The sequence below is a fragment of the Megalops cyprinoides genome, chromosome 22 (genome assembly GCF_013368585.1).
Source record: "Megalops cyprinoides isolate fMegCyp1 chromosome 22, fMegCyp1.pri, whole genome shotgun sequence".
NCBI classification, from domain to species: Eukaryota; Metazoa; Chordata; class Actinopteri; order Elopiformes; family Megalopidae; genus Megalops; species Megalops cyprinoides.
In genome coordinates, this window is record NC_050604.1 from 19,804,048 (window position 1) to 19,819,113 (window position 15,066).

At 43.1% G+C, this 15,066-nt stretch overlaps 2 protein-coding genes across 3 annotated transcripts in view; both read right to left on the reverse strand.

Moving 5' to 3' along the window:
* The window catches only part of LOC118769808 (lysyl oxidase homolog 3B-like), a 37,941-nt gene extending 32,664 nt beyond the window's left edge, over positions 1-5,277 (reverse strand). For both annotated transcript variants that reach the window (XM_036517134.1, XM_036517135.1), the window contains exon 1: positions 5,067-5,277. The gene's annotated coding sequence lies outside the window, so the exon portion shown is untranslated. The remainder of the gene's footprint in view (positions 1-5,066) is intronic.
* A 2,703-nt stretch (positions 5,278-7,980) lies between these two features.
* On the reverse strand, positions 7,981-14,185 carry pank2 (pantothenate kinase 2). The gene is made up of 7 exons (XM_036517248.1): positions 13,797-14,185; positions 12,512-12,864; positions 11,784-12,040; positions 10,519-10,695; positions 9,904-10,027; positions 9,170-9,295; positions 7,981-8,868 (listed from the first exon to the last, which is right to left on the reverse strand). Exons 1-7 carry the CDS (start codon positions 14,023-14,025, stop codon positions 8,818-8,820), a joined length of 1,317 nt encoding a protein of 438 aa, XP_036373141.1. The 5' UTR covers positions 14,026-14,185; the 3' UTR covers positions 7,981-8,817.
* Between the last annotated feature and the right edge of the window lie 881 nt (positions 14,186-15,066).

Here is a 15,066-nt window from a genome sequence, read left to right on the forward strand (position 1 = left end):
TTTACAGTGTGTTTACATTCTTGAAATACAGATATTATCAGAATTTCTAAGTAAATAAGTATGTAACATATATTTAAGTCATCCCTGTCTCGGTTTTCTCAGAATCACATCCTTTGGAAAACTTGCCAGACGTCTGTGCTGGTCAAAGTAAGCATTAGTCAGAGGAAAGTCTGACATTCCAGGAGTATGTACACACACACATGCACACACACACGCACGCACGCATGCACACACACATAAAGTCTCAATATAACTACAATCATATAACTACTATCTAGACACAAGACCTCCTGAACCATACTTAACAGTTAACTGGGTATAATATGGTGCTCAGACTGTTCCTATATAAACATCAGTTATAATAAAGTTACTCATTTCCTCAGGAAGCATTGTGTTCTTCATTATTCATCAAAATGGTCTGCTTTCTCTATAATCACCATCATATCCTTTTACCCTGTTCTTGAAATTATATAAAAATTCCAATAACAAATGACATATGTTGAACTGCTCATACACACAGAAAAATATTGAACTTACATCCTATTTTGCTCAAAAATATTCCACTACTGCAGTTTGCTTGACAAAAAAAGTTCAAACAAAGATCAAACTGATTGATTTGTTCAGTCCATGCACCATCTCAAGTAGCTGTCCTATGGAGCGTTACTCAATGCTAGATCCATCATGTTCACTACTCGTTTATTGCTACATTAATTTTATAATGCACAGTATACAGCATATTGCGGCCATCAAATAGATCCAGAACATACAAATACCTTAGGTATTGGCAAACAAATACCAAACTGCCTAAGATCTGTACACTAGAACCACACCAACCCTAATCTCTTCTCCACCACTGATAACCCCCTGTAGTAAATTTCTAGAAAAAACAAAAAACACTGGTAAGCAGACATTTACAACAGCTTGTTCTAGTCCAGGAGTCATACAAGTAACACATCTTGCCAAACACTTCTTCTTGATGTCAATTTTTAAATGCAGGACCAAAATAAGACGCTATTCTTTGAGTGACTATGTGACCTCAGGCTTTTTGTAAACAGAACTGTGGAAAGGAGGGGGGGGGGTAAAGCATTTGCAGAGATTCCAGTCACCTCAGAGCAATGGAGGGACCCTGCCAAAGCTCTGGTTTCATTTCCGTCCCGTCCTGGAGTGCCAAAATCTCAGACACACATGGTTGCCGGGAGAAACTTAGCGGTCGAGCGAGATGAGGAAGAACAAGGACCATGGTGAGGGGTTATAACACACCATATGGTGAGTGTCTGACAGTAAAAATCCACCGCAAACTGTCCTTGCTAGATATTCCGGTGAACTCCGTAAGTTTTTCTCAGACGGAAGACACAATAAATGCAAGATTCTGGAGCAGATGAGAGAAGATTTGGCTGTATATCTCTTGCTCATAAATCACTTATATAATTGCAAACATAATTTCTGTGTATATAAATAACTTCAATATAGTCACACTGTCCAGTTCAAATTAGCCTGTAGCTTTTAGTGCATAGTGCTTGTTACGGTAAGAAAGCATCCATTATCTTGCGACCAGCTCTCTGTACATTTTCCACACCTAGAAAATGTCACCTTTGACCTATGTCTATTTGACCTGGACAGATTTGGGGGGTCATGACCTCTTTTGTTCCAATTAGCAGTGCCCATGGAAAATTTACACCGAGGAACCAGGTAATTTCACCATCTAAAGCCTTGCTGGAACTCATACTGTCCTTAGTCAGTCTGCTAGAACTGCAAAGCTTTCACAGAATCCAAAGAACACACAACTGTCACCAAAGACATGGAGCGAAGAGCCTATGCTCCTGCAAACAATAAATTCATGTTTATGACAACAACACACAGAATACTTTTATACCTGGACTTCATTAAAGCACAGTTCACAACAAAATGATTATACAATGACAAATCTTTACATTTACATTTATTCATTTAGCAGACGCTTTTATCCAAAAGCGACTTACATAGGTTACATTAAGGCGTCAGCATACCTCAGTCATTCGTGCATTATGCTTGTTAACCCCCACCTAGTATGTTTCTATGAGATTTTATATATATAGTCAGGTATCGGTTGGACTTACAAGAATGTAAAACTCAGGCTTATGTGGGCTATTGCAGGGTTCTAACTAGCAGGTCATGTTAGCCTAACAGCTATTTGATGGCATTTGTTCAGCCAACTATAACTGCCCATAATATTACCCATGAAGGTTCTTGACATGTCATACGTCAGCAGGGCAGTTCATATACACCATGTCAATCATCTTAGATGACATACATTTATATATCTATTTAAGCTAATAAACTTCCTGCTGAAAGCTGAGAAAAGGAGCTGAGAAACATGCACATACTGAGAAACAAACTCAACAACTGCCCTTCAGTGTCATGATTACATATCCATGGGTTAAGCACAGGAATGAGCTTGTTTTAAAGTGGCATTCCTCCCAGGCCAAAAATCAGGCATTTTCCATTTCCAAAACAGAGGCCTGGAATGATTTTGTAAGAAAATAAACAAACAGTCTGCTTTAAAAACCACAGCCTGCCTTTGTTCTCCAGTCTCATTTATAAAAATATGTCCAGCTTCATCAGTTGTGCTCCATCTCCAGAGCTCATCGCACACTTCACGCAAGAGCAGGGAGCTTCGGCTCTAATGTGCTCGTGGCTCAGGTTGGATCAAAAGATGAAATCAACCAAGGAACAATTTGCTGGATCAGCACGGATTCACTGTGGCTGTGGCGAAGATCCTGGGACTCCACCAGGGTGCAGTGCGGACCTACCCTCGGCCAGAGACTGACTCTTCCAGCGCAACACCGAGCCAGCCAACACGGAGTATGCAAGCAGCGAGGCTGCAGCGTTACAGTGCTGTGCCCACGCCACAATAACACCGGTAAAGAGCTGTTTTTCACTGGCCCGGGAAACTGTAGCTTCGGATTAGGCTAAATTCTTTTCGACGGGTTCTGACAGTTAGCCTGCTCAGCTCTGCCAAATTAAAAGGAGAAACAGGGTAGACAGAGATCAAAAACAGGATGAAGTGGTCAGGCTTGTGATTGTGCCTCCTGATCCAGAAACTGCTTAGTGAAGAAATGTGCGGGACGGAAATAACTCCATTCAGAAACATCTTGATATAAACATGAAAGCCCTCCCAAAGACGGTTTTCTTTTCCATAGCACTGTAGCTGGGTTTCAATACCCTTTCATTTGCACTGGCTGTGCCTGGTTAACCTCGGCTGTCTGAAGCCTATGACTCATCAGTGCTTATCAGAAACACTGACAATGACTTATCTAACCCTCCTTCTCTTTCACACATAGTTTGCATACAGATCAAAAGATTTGATAATCAATTCATCTGCATAGGTTCCAGTTCAGGATCAAAGCATCAGTGCTTACATCAGAATAAGGTATTAGCCAGAGGTCGTCTGGGAACCACAAAGGGAAAAGTGTTGACAATAAAATGTCTGATAAGTGCTAAGGAAAACTGCTTTCTTAAGTTGAACTGAACTGACAGAGGCCTCTGATGGAGGATGTTTCTATGTGTGAACTCAAACAGAAAACATAAGATATCAGTATCCCAAAGTCAATACGGGACCAGGTCTTAAAAGGGGAAAAAAAAAAAAAAACAGGTAATCGAGCTGCTTCCTTTTGCATGTGCACAGTAGAGCATTCCACCGTAACATCCCTCCAAGCCATTAAGGTATCACTTATGGATTACAGCTCCAGGGCTTGTCCTATAAATCACAGACCCCCTTAAAGCTAGTGGGCCTGTGTGCTGGAAATGATATTAAACAGAAGTGGTAGGACCAAAGTCCTGTAAAATCAATTCAGAACATAGGGAGGAATCCACAGTGGAAAATGTTGCTGGGCTGAAATTTAACAAAATAATCACATAAAGGGCTTTCATTAGAACATTCCATAAAAAAAGGGGGAGATGTTCTATCCACTTAGGCCCAGTTCAAACGTTCGTAATCAAAAGAAATGATGCCTGACCACTTCTCTCCATTCACGTATTCGGTAGCAACTGAACTCAACAGGAACTGACAGGGCATGCCGGCTCCCAAACTGAGTCTGGAATTTGAAGTTTGTAGAAGAGAAACATTCCTTCAGTCACACTGGCAAGGAAATACGGAGCTGACACGCGGCCAGGGAGGCTGGTCTCGGCCGTCTGAAACTCGCATTCATCTTGGTGTTGGAAAGCACACACATTTTTCACTCTATTTCAGTCTACATTCACAAAGTTTGATGTCTGGTCTCAACGCACTCACTGGATGCAGTCTCAGGGTGCTACTTTCTCCACAATACGGACATTCTACATGGCTTTTGTTGCCGAAATGGAAAAGGGTTTGTAGGCCCTTACAGTTACGTCAATTGTTTTCATTTAATCCCAACTTGTTCTGCTCATAAGTAAAATCCTGTTCTAGTTATACATTTAGAGTGAGGTTTCACTTATTTCTTCTACTTGAAAAGCTGACCATGACCAAACGTATACTGGAGAGATGTCAGGGAAAATGAAGACTACCTCTGTTGCTAATACAATAATTTAAAAATACCTGAAAGCATGTATGCATAGCAAATGTGACTGCAGATAAAGATATACATTTGTGAAAAGTCCGTATCTCCAGTACATTCAAGCCAAGGATGCAGTACTTTTTGTATAGTTCATCCAAACAGCAGCCATTTAAAAGGTGAAATAAAAGAGTATGACTTGCTAAGGAAGCTTGATAAACGCGCATAATGCGGTTGTGATATTAATGTCAGGTACTGTGATCACAAAATATGTAACCGGAAGGATGAGCTGGGCATTGTCAACCTACATAAAGATAATTTAAAACGTTATTCATGGCCACGCTAAAAACGAAACTAAAGCCACTAACAGAACGTCAAACTTTCACTGCAGAACGACTATTGCATTTCATAACGGTTCAGTCAGTACCGTTACTTCATTATGTAGTTTAAAAAAAATTACACTTATACGAAATTCAGTCGTAATCACTCCATAAATGCAAGATTACAGGAAATTTTCCCCCAAATTACAAAAGCAATTAAATGTTTTGTACTTACCCGATTATTCCAACTGTCTCCGGATAGTCGATTTTCCCCCTGGAGGTTAAAGACCTAGTAGTTTTTTGGGGTGCTTATATACAGATAAATGTGTAATCATATAGATTTAAAAGCAAAAAGTTGTAATGAAACTGATATAACTCCGCATCTCCAGTGTAGCCTCCTGCAGTTGATGGAGCAGAGAAGAGAGCTCAACAGCCAATAATGTCTCTCTCTCTCTTTCTCTCTCTCTCTCTCTCTTTTGTCCGTGGATTGCCAGCTGTACGGCACAGTCTCAGAGGAGGGTGCGGGTTTCGCGATTTTTTTTTTCGTGTCTCCTGTGGGTTGACTCGTGGACTTCAGCACGATTTATAAAGGGGCAGGCTTTCCCAAAAAACACTACCTCTTTCATAGCGCATAGTTCTACTTGCGTAACAGAAATCCTGATGATCACCGATAACCAGAAAATTTTCATTTTAAACAATATAAATAAACAACCGAATGTTTCTTTACGCATACGCTCTCACATATAACACGCTCATCTAGAAAATACTTTTAATCAAAGTACTCGGAGAATCTGGACATCTCACGTTCAACAAATTAGTAATGTTTCGGGCATCCAGATTTCCATAAAACAGCATCATAAAAGTGACTATTACCGTCTGGTACACTAAAACCGATTTTTTTCTCGTGACACTGCATTTCTTTTAAACTCATTTTTTTTAATTACATTATTTTTATTCATGTTCTACTTCGTGGAATAGTGCGTATCTATTATCGGATACTTTGTCATTATTCTTCGTTTTCTGTAAATTGTCCACGAAGAAAACAGCTGGAAAGCACACAGGCTTCAGCGGCGGACACTGCGCGTTGTCCCCCTCTGCAGACGTGATACAGTAGCGCACGAATGAGCCACGGTACGGATTTTTGAAAATAATAGTAAGTTTGTTAATTAAAAATAAATAAATAAGTAAATAAATTTAAAGATGCTACACAAAAGTAAATGTGTAATTCAGGAGTTCAATCCTTTATTTCAAACCATACATGAGAAAAATGATTTTTAAGAATAAAAAAATACACATGAAGATTGCACACGTTGCACAACAAGCAATATGATTGGTCTAAAACAAAACTTACAACAAACACTTAAGATTTTTTCACATGGGATTGTCTGTAGTCTTTTTAAAATTATTAAGTCATTTTAGGCACTTCACTGAACTTTGCTCAATACAATATTCTTCCAGATGTGCATTTAACAATTGTATTTTGGGACTCAGACAAATGAACCATTAAACTCAACCATGCATTTACTTAAAATTACCATAAATCGATTTGACAAAGTCAGTGAAAATTTTTAAAACTAAACCAAGAGTGTTCAACAAACGGCACACAGTGGTACCTTCCACAGTTTCTGGCAATAACACTACGCTATCATCCGAGGTGTATATTGACTCCAACCAGTTTCACTTTTCCTTTGGCTTTAAGTGTAAACACTACACACTACAGCAGATGTCCCTGTGTTACACGTTAGCAGTAACACTTCTGGGCAAATATCAAACAATGTTACCATCCAACTGCCTCTAGGAAGGATAGTCAATTACAGCTCCCACTCCCACAAGGCAGACAAAGGTATGCCTGGATGTGAAGGGAGGGGGAAACACTGCTTTGTTTTAGAGCTGTGCAACAGAAATGGAACTCTGCTAGCGCATGCTCAGTGACTCAGAAGACCGGCAAAGAAAGATTCAAGGATACGGGCTTCATCACAAACATTTTTCTTCGGGATTAATCACTGTGAAGTACGCACGCGCATGTTCCAGGGCATCCAGAGACACGGCTCACTATAGCAAGTTGAAATGCACTAGTCCCCTAAGCAGCCACCATTACAATGGCCGCTACACTGGTGAAAACACCATCGCCATTTTTGCACTTCCACACTGCTGCTGTATTAGGGTAATACAGCAATACAGTTCCAAGCATAGCAAATGCAAGCAGCCCATTTAATAGAAACTGCAAGCAACACTATTGAACACAGCCCTGTGGTACTTCAGAACAGAAAAGTAATCTGTCAGAAACATGATCCTTGATACCCGAATACCTCAAATCAATGACATTCAAATGCTAAGCGGATTCAAAGCCAGACATGAAGATGAATTACATCTAGAAGCACCTATTTCTTACGTGTCTCACTAATTAATTTCATTAGAATATACAACACAATGCTCACATCTGCTGTTTCTCACGTGTAAAAAAATATGAAAAGTAGTGTGGTAACAAATTGTTGGATCAACATAACCAAGGTGACACTGTATGATGTCATCCAAAATATATCATGTCCTTAAAAGGCCACGTGTGGATACACTGTTAGTACTGTAAGCACTTTCATGGTCCCTTTTCCCTTTAAAACACCCACCTATAGGAGGAAACATACCTGTATTATTGTCCAAGCAAGAATGGAATCAACAAAATTGACACATGAAAATTAACTCTGATTTTGACCAAAGAATATGGATTACAAACAGCATAACAAACAATAATAAAATCTGTTACCCTCCCTAATATGTGGCATTTGAAAATGAATAACATGGCTGATAAAACTGATAAAAAAAAAACAAATACAGTAGAAGACGAACAGCACAGCGAAGATGAGAATATTGCTGGGCTAGGGTGGAGTTCAGTATGAAAAAAAATGAAGAAGAACAGAGATGAAGATCAGAGACTTCGGTAAAACATCAGTAAAACATTACCAGGTATCAAATGCAAAGGACAGAGAATAAATAACAAAGGAAATATTCAATCCCCTCTGGCTCCAAAGCCCATTACTGACTCATCACTGAAAGAGCACTCATCAGATGCATTGCCTTCTCTTCAAATGGAGTAGGCAGGTCCACCAAGTCCAGAGGCACCGTCTCTCGTTACACTAATTCAGTGTGTGTTAGTATGTTTTTTTTTTTTTTTCTACTGTTCAAGCCATTGTCCTGCCAATGACTGTCCTGGCACGGAGGTCATGTGACCACCAGAGCACAGAAGTCATGTGATTGCTCAGGCCCATTTGCTTAAAGTACTGGCACAGAAGTCATGTGACTGTTCAGGCCTACTGGCTACCTTCTAACGGTGCCAAGGGTGGTCTCTTCTGCTTGATAGCCTCTGGTCTTTCACTGAACATTACAGACAACCTAACTCTATGTGTAACATGGTATTCAAATGAATAGCTACAATACTATTCTGGGAAGGGTAATACAGTGCACATTTTACATTCAGCAGCATGCGCTCAGACAGACAGATCAAGGCAACAGAAGCGAGGTCACCCTGCAGGTGCCAATGTGATTCAAGAAGTCAATAGAGGGGGAAAGCTATGCTGACAGATACCCAAGGAAGGGAGTGCTAAGCTCTAGACCTGTGAGCATTGATTGGGTGGCCTGTCCGCTCAGTGCAGGGAGGGGACAGCCACTTAGTGAAATGTACTCACGGCGGAAAATTGATGACCTCAGACCCATTGTGTATAAAAAAAAAAAAAAACTGTACATTCGTCAGCAGGTAAGCAATCGTCAGAACCTTGCCTTATTGATCTCTGATGCTTACTTCACAGTACAGTACACCCAGGCAATGACTAACACAGCTGCATAAGGTAAGAACAGAGGAGAAAAGGACGGGGTGTGTGTGGGGGGGGGGCAGAGTTCTGGACCTTAGAAGTTTTAGTGCCATCTCGCTTTCAGCAGCAAGCGGGGGTGACGTCACCACCGGGGCCATGAGTGGCACCTCCGCTGGCCAATAATTATGAAGGATTCAACAGCTCCAGCAGTGCACCTACAGCTCCAAAATAGCCCTGTCAAAACATCAAGGAAGTTAGTCATGAGTCACTGAACTGAACTGAAGGCAGGATCCACAACAAAACAATGAATTGTTCCTGGATTTTATAGACGACTACTGTTTATGACCATAAACTGTTTATGACCATAAACAGTAGTCATCCATAGTCAAAGGTAACTTGAAAAAGTAAGAAGTATAGATCACTGTTAAGCTATTATGGAGAAGTAATGATAACATCGAGAAACATATACAGAATTCACAACTCTAACTGTGCATACTCAAAGCATGAAGGTGCTTACAAATGAAGTCTATCTTACCTCATGCTGTAGGAAAAGTGCCTTCAGTTGCCCTTTAGACCAGTAGTCCATGGCATAGGCCAGGAGCTTCATAGAAAGGGTATTGACCCTCAAGAAGTTGCCCACGAACACCACCCGCTCAATATTCTTCAAAGAAAAGAGAATCCTCTTACTGTGTTGTAATGCTATTGTTTTGTTGTAACACTACTGTTGTTTGGTATATGTTTTTGTCACTTTGATGTTGTATACAAGCACTACAAGAGACACTAGAACCGGAGTTAAATTCCTTGTATGTGCAGAAGAACGCTTGGCCAATAAAGTCTGATTCTTATTCTGAGTAAATGCAAAGACCACCTCTGTCCTTCCAACACTGGCATGTCCTCTGAGAAACTACCCGATTCATCCAGTTACTGTATAGACCGAACCAGGTGGACCCTTGGCAACAGTGAGTCTGTCAGGGATTTTAAGACAGCTAGAAAACCTGCTGGACACCATTACCCACACAAACACGCTGCCATGATACATCACAGCACGCTGAATGACCTGGAGGACCTCAGAGAGCCGGCACAGGTCTCTGTGCTGTCATAGCCCTGTACAATGCTGCTTGATAAGGACTCTACAAGGCAGCACTGTAAAGAGGCTGAGAGCAGAGAGCAGGTATCACACGTAGCCCTCAGTACCAGCTGCCTCTCCTTACAACAGCAAACCTGTCTCCCGCGCTGCGTAGCACAGCGAACCCCGCGGTCAGTGCTGACCTCGTTCAACGCGCACATCCTGGTGATCGACCCAATGTTGTTGGTGATGGTGACCAGCGTCGCCCTGGCCAGGTCCTCTTTGGAAATGGACTCGCGCTTCTCCTTGCACATCATGTTCCCAAAACTATGGCGAGAGGAAACGCAGAGACGTGACCGCCGGCGTGCAGCTGAAGGGCAATGTTGCCAGTTGCAAATTCAAATTCAGCACAGAACACATTAAGCGAGCAGCTACATTTCAATCAGTGATGACCCAAACCAAGCCATGACAGACGCTCTTATCTAGAGCGACTTACATAGGCTACAATTTTTACATGTTACCCATTTATACAGCTGGATATTTACTGAGGCAGTTCTTGATTAAGTACCTTGCCCAAGGGTACAGCAGGAGTGGCCCAGGAGGAGAATGAAACCAGCAAACTTTTGGTTACAAGCCCTCTTCCTCACCACAGTGGTACACTGCAGCCCTGTTCAGTTACACTGAACATGACCATTTCAAATGAGCCATCTGTGAGTCTTGTGTTTCTGACTGAAACATTACAGAGAAACCAGAATATCTGGCTACAGGAATTGCACTCTACTGCCTGGCCCTCTGTGTCCGGCCCTGCGTATCTGTACCTTGAGGCTACCGCCCAGCCCGGAAGGCCGAACCTCTCGTAGTCGCCCCCGTAGATGTCCCGCACCAGCTTATCCACGCGTGTGCTCTCCCCCTGGGACGCCATCTCCAGGGCCTCCTCGAAGGTGGAGCAGCCCGTCAGCAGACAGCACAGGCCCAGGAAGGTCCCGCCTCCGAGGCTAAAAGACAGGTGCTGTCAAACCCACATCCAACCAGAAGAGCACACAGAGCAAGATTCCCCCTGCATGTGCTAAAAACCCACCCCTACTGCCTCCACTTCCACACCCCGGGCCTCTCAGCTCGTAGGAGGGGCTGACTTTATCCCCCCCGTGAAAGACAGATGGTGCTCAGTGTTGCCCTTGGTTACAGCGGGGTGCAGATTCTATGTTTCACATGGAGGTTAGGGAAGAAGAGTGCATCATCAGGAAGAGGTCATGTGTTTAAGGAAATTAATCCCTTTCTCAACAGACAACAAGAATGATGCCGAGGATATGAAACTAGGAACTTGCCATGATTGAAAAGGTCAAGGAAAAAAATAGATAACATTAGAAGCCGGAAAGCCAATAGCCATGCAGCGAGGTCAAACCACAGTTTTTGTCATGTTCAATTTTCTAAACAATTTCTGACCCTCTAAACTGTATTATCAGTGAAAGCCGTTGGAGGTAAATTTGTAAACTATATAATTTGTAAGCACTGTAATGTACAGTGATGTAGAATTAAGTCACATGCTATTTTTAGACACCATTTCGTTCACACTCAGTGCCATCTCAGCTCACAGGATTTCATTCTGATCAACTCCAAATATGATTCCAGTTCCGGGAAATGTATTCATTGTCTTTGGCTGACATTCTAACTTAATTACTGTTTCCAATTCGGGAACAGAAACTTGATATTATGTCCTGAAAAACAATTCTATCCATTGAGGAATGGGCAGTCTAGTCTGCAGAACAACAGAAGGAAATTGAAGCGCCAAATAACACTGGACTTAACTCACGAAGCTTTACTATTTAATATACAGGTATAACATACCAGTAATTCCAACTGGCAGCAAGCCCAACGACTTAACTGCATTCATAATTCTTGCTACCTGATCTCTCTTTGGTTGGATGAATTAGCAATTATTCTTAAATTATTCACTCTCTGCTTTAACAATACCTGCTTTTATACAATTTCCATTGTGTGGCTCCTGCACCCCTTTTGTGAACTTGGGGCCCTTGGTACAGGAGACCAGGTACCAGAGACCAGCGCTCTCCTATGCTCCGCTCACCTGGTCCCAGTTACACGCTTGTAGTTGTCTTTGGAATAGACGGCCAGGATGCTGACGCCAGAGCCAATGTTGACCAGCAGGAGTGGGTAGGGGTTCTCCAGGGTGTAAGGCCTCTGGACACAGCGTTCGGGGTCCGTGGGGTTCTCGAAGTAGTAGCACTCCGAGGGCCCGCCGCTGGGCACCACCGAATCGATGTAGAGGACCCCCCGGATCAGACAGTCCAGCTCATCCAGCTTCAGCAACTGTAGGTCGGCCATCTACAGGGAGGAGAGACACCCAAGTCACTTTCAAACAGCTTTAAACAACATACACATACAGACTGACAACACCCAATTTCCACACAACAACACAGCTACACATCACAAGTGGTTGGTTGCTACAGAATATCTTATGGGTTAACTTAGTCCTCTGTTCCCCACACGATTCTGTGTTCACTTTAACCCATGTACAGGGAATACACAACTGTACAGAGGCAGGCATACACAAATTGAAGGCAATTTCTGAAATGGGTCAAACCCGTGACAGTAATGGAGATCCACAAGTCTGACTGACAGAAGGGGTCGCTTCAGCCTTAATTTTATCACTGCCTTAATTTTATCTTCCCAGTCAATAACACCATACCAGAGCGAAAACGTGTGGGGTGGGGTGCACTGCCGGCTCAGGAGAGGGCCAACAGAGCATCCACTGAAACAAAGCCGGTTAGAATTTGGCGTGGGGGGACCACCCACCATGCGGAAGTCCGGCTCAAACTTGTAGGCCCCGCCGCCGGTGGCGCAGAGGGTGGTGTGCAGGCTGGAGAAGTGCTTGTCCCGGCCCATCTGCAGGAAGGCGGGCAGGTCGTGCGTGGGGAAGCGGATGAAGTGCAGGTTGCCCGTGCGGCCGCACAGCGTCAGGTCCTTCAGCTCCAGGTGCACGTCGCGGATGCCCGTGGAGCCATACGCCACGTTGGAGGTCAGGTACCGGCGGATGCTCTTCAGGTTCTCCACCTCCTCCTGCTCCTCCTCCGCCGTGATGTCCTTGGGCTCAAAGTACACCAGCTTCACCAGGGTCCCGCCGATGTCCATGCCGAACCAGGGGAAGGCTGCACCAGGAGGACAGTGGTTACAGACAGCAACAGCAGTAACAGCAGAGGGTGACACAGAGCCTGCTCCACCTTGCTTTGTACAGTGCTGTTGCTCGACATGTCGCTGCTTGTATGGGTATGACAGTGATTTTTCTTGAGAACACTGGCTGTCAACTGATCAGTTTTCCAAAAGCGTTTCAAGACGTCTCTAGATCTCGACAAAAATATCGCTGAACTCCCAACAACGGCACTGTAAGAAATGGCGACCCCCACTGGTATACTGTACATGGAACAGCCAAACCCAATGAATAATGCATCATAAATTCGTTTTTTCTTACCCAATACCTGACATACAAATAATACTGGAATATAAAACGTGTTACCTAGTCATCGGAAATGTGTCACTACGAGCAAACCCCTTATTTCGGGTACTCTACACTGTGGAAATCTTAGCAAACCAAGATTGCAACATTAACCACAAAATTACGTTTCGTATTTGACAACCTTAGCTAATATATTCTGGTTACGAACGCACTGTCTACTGGCAAGCTAGTCAAATTACATTGACGGTAACGTAACCAGCTCGCTACCTATGTCGGTAATGTCTTTCAGCCAACCGGCCAGCTAGGTACAGTAGCTGACGGTTTCGTGTATTTCAGCTACAGATACAGTGTTTTATTGTGTGTCGGCTACAGCTACACATGTTCTGTGCAGCGCGTCTGAGAAAAGGACTAGGCTAGCCGTCCGTGTAAGCCACGTTAAGACCTCGCTGTCACAACATAAATAGGAAAAGCGAAACTAGTGCCACTGGATATCTAACTGACTATTTTAGCATTTCTGTCGCACACATATCTAACTGACTAGTTTCGCATTTCTGTCGCAATCAATGAAATGTTCAGATAACTATACAGGCTAGCTTGTTATTTCATATTACAAAAATGAAAACCTACGCGGCCTGTTCTTTTTCAGCGAGTCAATCCTTTGCCTGGCCACAGCGCTGGATGCTCGGCGCTCGCTTGGTGCACTTGCCCCGGCCGCGACATTCTCCATGCCCGCCCCTGCTCTGAGACCAGCCGCCGTTTCCTTCTTCGACGTCCGCAATCGCTTCAGCCCCCCCATTTCTTCCTCTTCCGTCTCATCTGCTGTTCCATCCTCGCCGTGGTAACCGTTTATCTCCATTGGAAATAGCCTCACGACATCAAATATAGGCGACCACTTGCTTGAGATGAACAGTACTGACTCGGTTTCGGACCGCTCCGATTGTCTTTCATTAGCGATCCAATGTGTTTACATGTCTTTGTTTACTGACAGCGGGACGGAGAAAAAATTTTTATCGGAGTGTGCGCACTGCCTTTTTACTGAAAGCTCTCTGAACCAATCGCAGTGTTAACCAGACCCGTTGATCATTTGACAGACCAGTGATTTTCTCCGTTTCCCGAGAGAGGTGGGGTCAGTATGCACTATGGAAGGAACTGTGCAGTGTGCAGCTGTTGGAGCGCCTGACTGTAGCTACACAGTGACTGTGCTATTCAGGTCAACTGTACGCTTAGATGATGCCACATTTGCAAAGCAATTTGATTCCCCCCACATTTTAAATGTTGTTACGTATAGAGAGATCTACGCAAATCATGCAATCCCGTTGCATATATTTAGAATTTAGCTCAAAACGAAACACGGACGTATGTGAAATATGTGATGCATGTAGTCATTTATGTCTGTGTTTTAAAGCTATTTTTAAAATGCTCTGGTTGCTTCGATGAAGTGATATTTTTTGAAAATAAAATGGTGGGCCGAAGGCAGTGCTTCTCTTGCTTTTGGTGTGTCTGCACGTATATTAATTCACCCAACCACGAACTCACATGTAACAATAGTGTATTGTCAGCGTGACTGATGCGGACAGTTGCCATCGTGACTGAACCTTCAAGAGGACAACTGTTTTAATGTCAGGAAAGGGAGCACAATTCTAAAGACGAGGGGCAGCAGAAAGTCTTTGTGCCAATTTTAAATCACTAGATAGACTAATGTGAATTATTAGAAATCATTAAGTAAAAATATGTAAAAAGAGAGCAGTTAAACTGAAAGATAATTAAACCCCCATTTTTAGAAAGAACATTTCTGTTTTCCTCTTCTTATCACAGTCATTCCTATAGCTGGTGGATCAGTGGAACACTACTTAAATCTAGATTGACTGGCCTTCGTATAAGACAAGCGGTCTATTGC

Bases quoted from the DNA above. Each gene is read 5' to 3' on its own strand.
- pank2 (XM_036517248.1), bottom strand. From the start codon at position 14,025: ATGGAGATAAACGGTTACCACGGCGAGGATGGAACAGCAGATGAGACG. The intron at 12,865-13,796 runs GTAGGTTTTCAT...CTCCTGGTGCAG, and splicing joins GCTGAAAAAGAACAGGCCGC to CCTTCCCCTGGTTCGGCATG. The intron at 9,296-9,903 runs GTCAGCACTGAC...TTTTCTTTGAAG, and splicing joins GGATGTGCGCGTTGAACGAG to AATATTGAGCGGGTGGTGTT.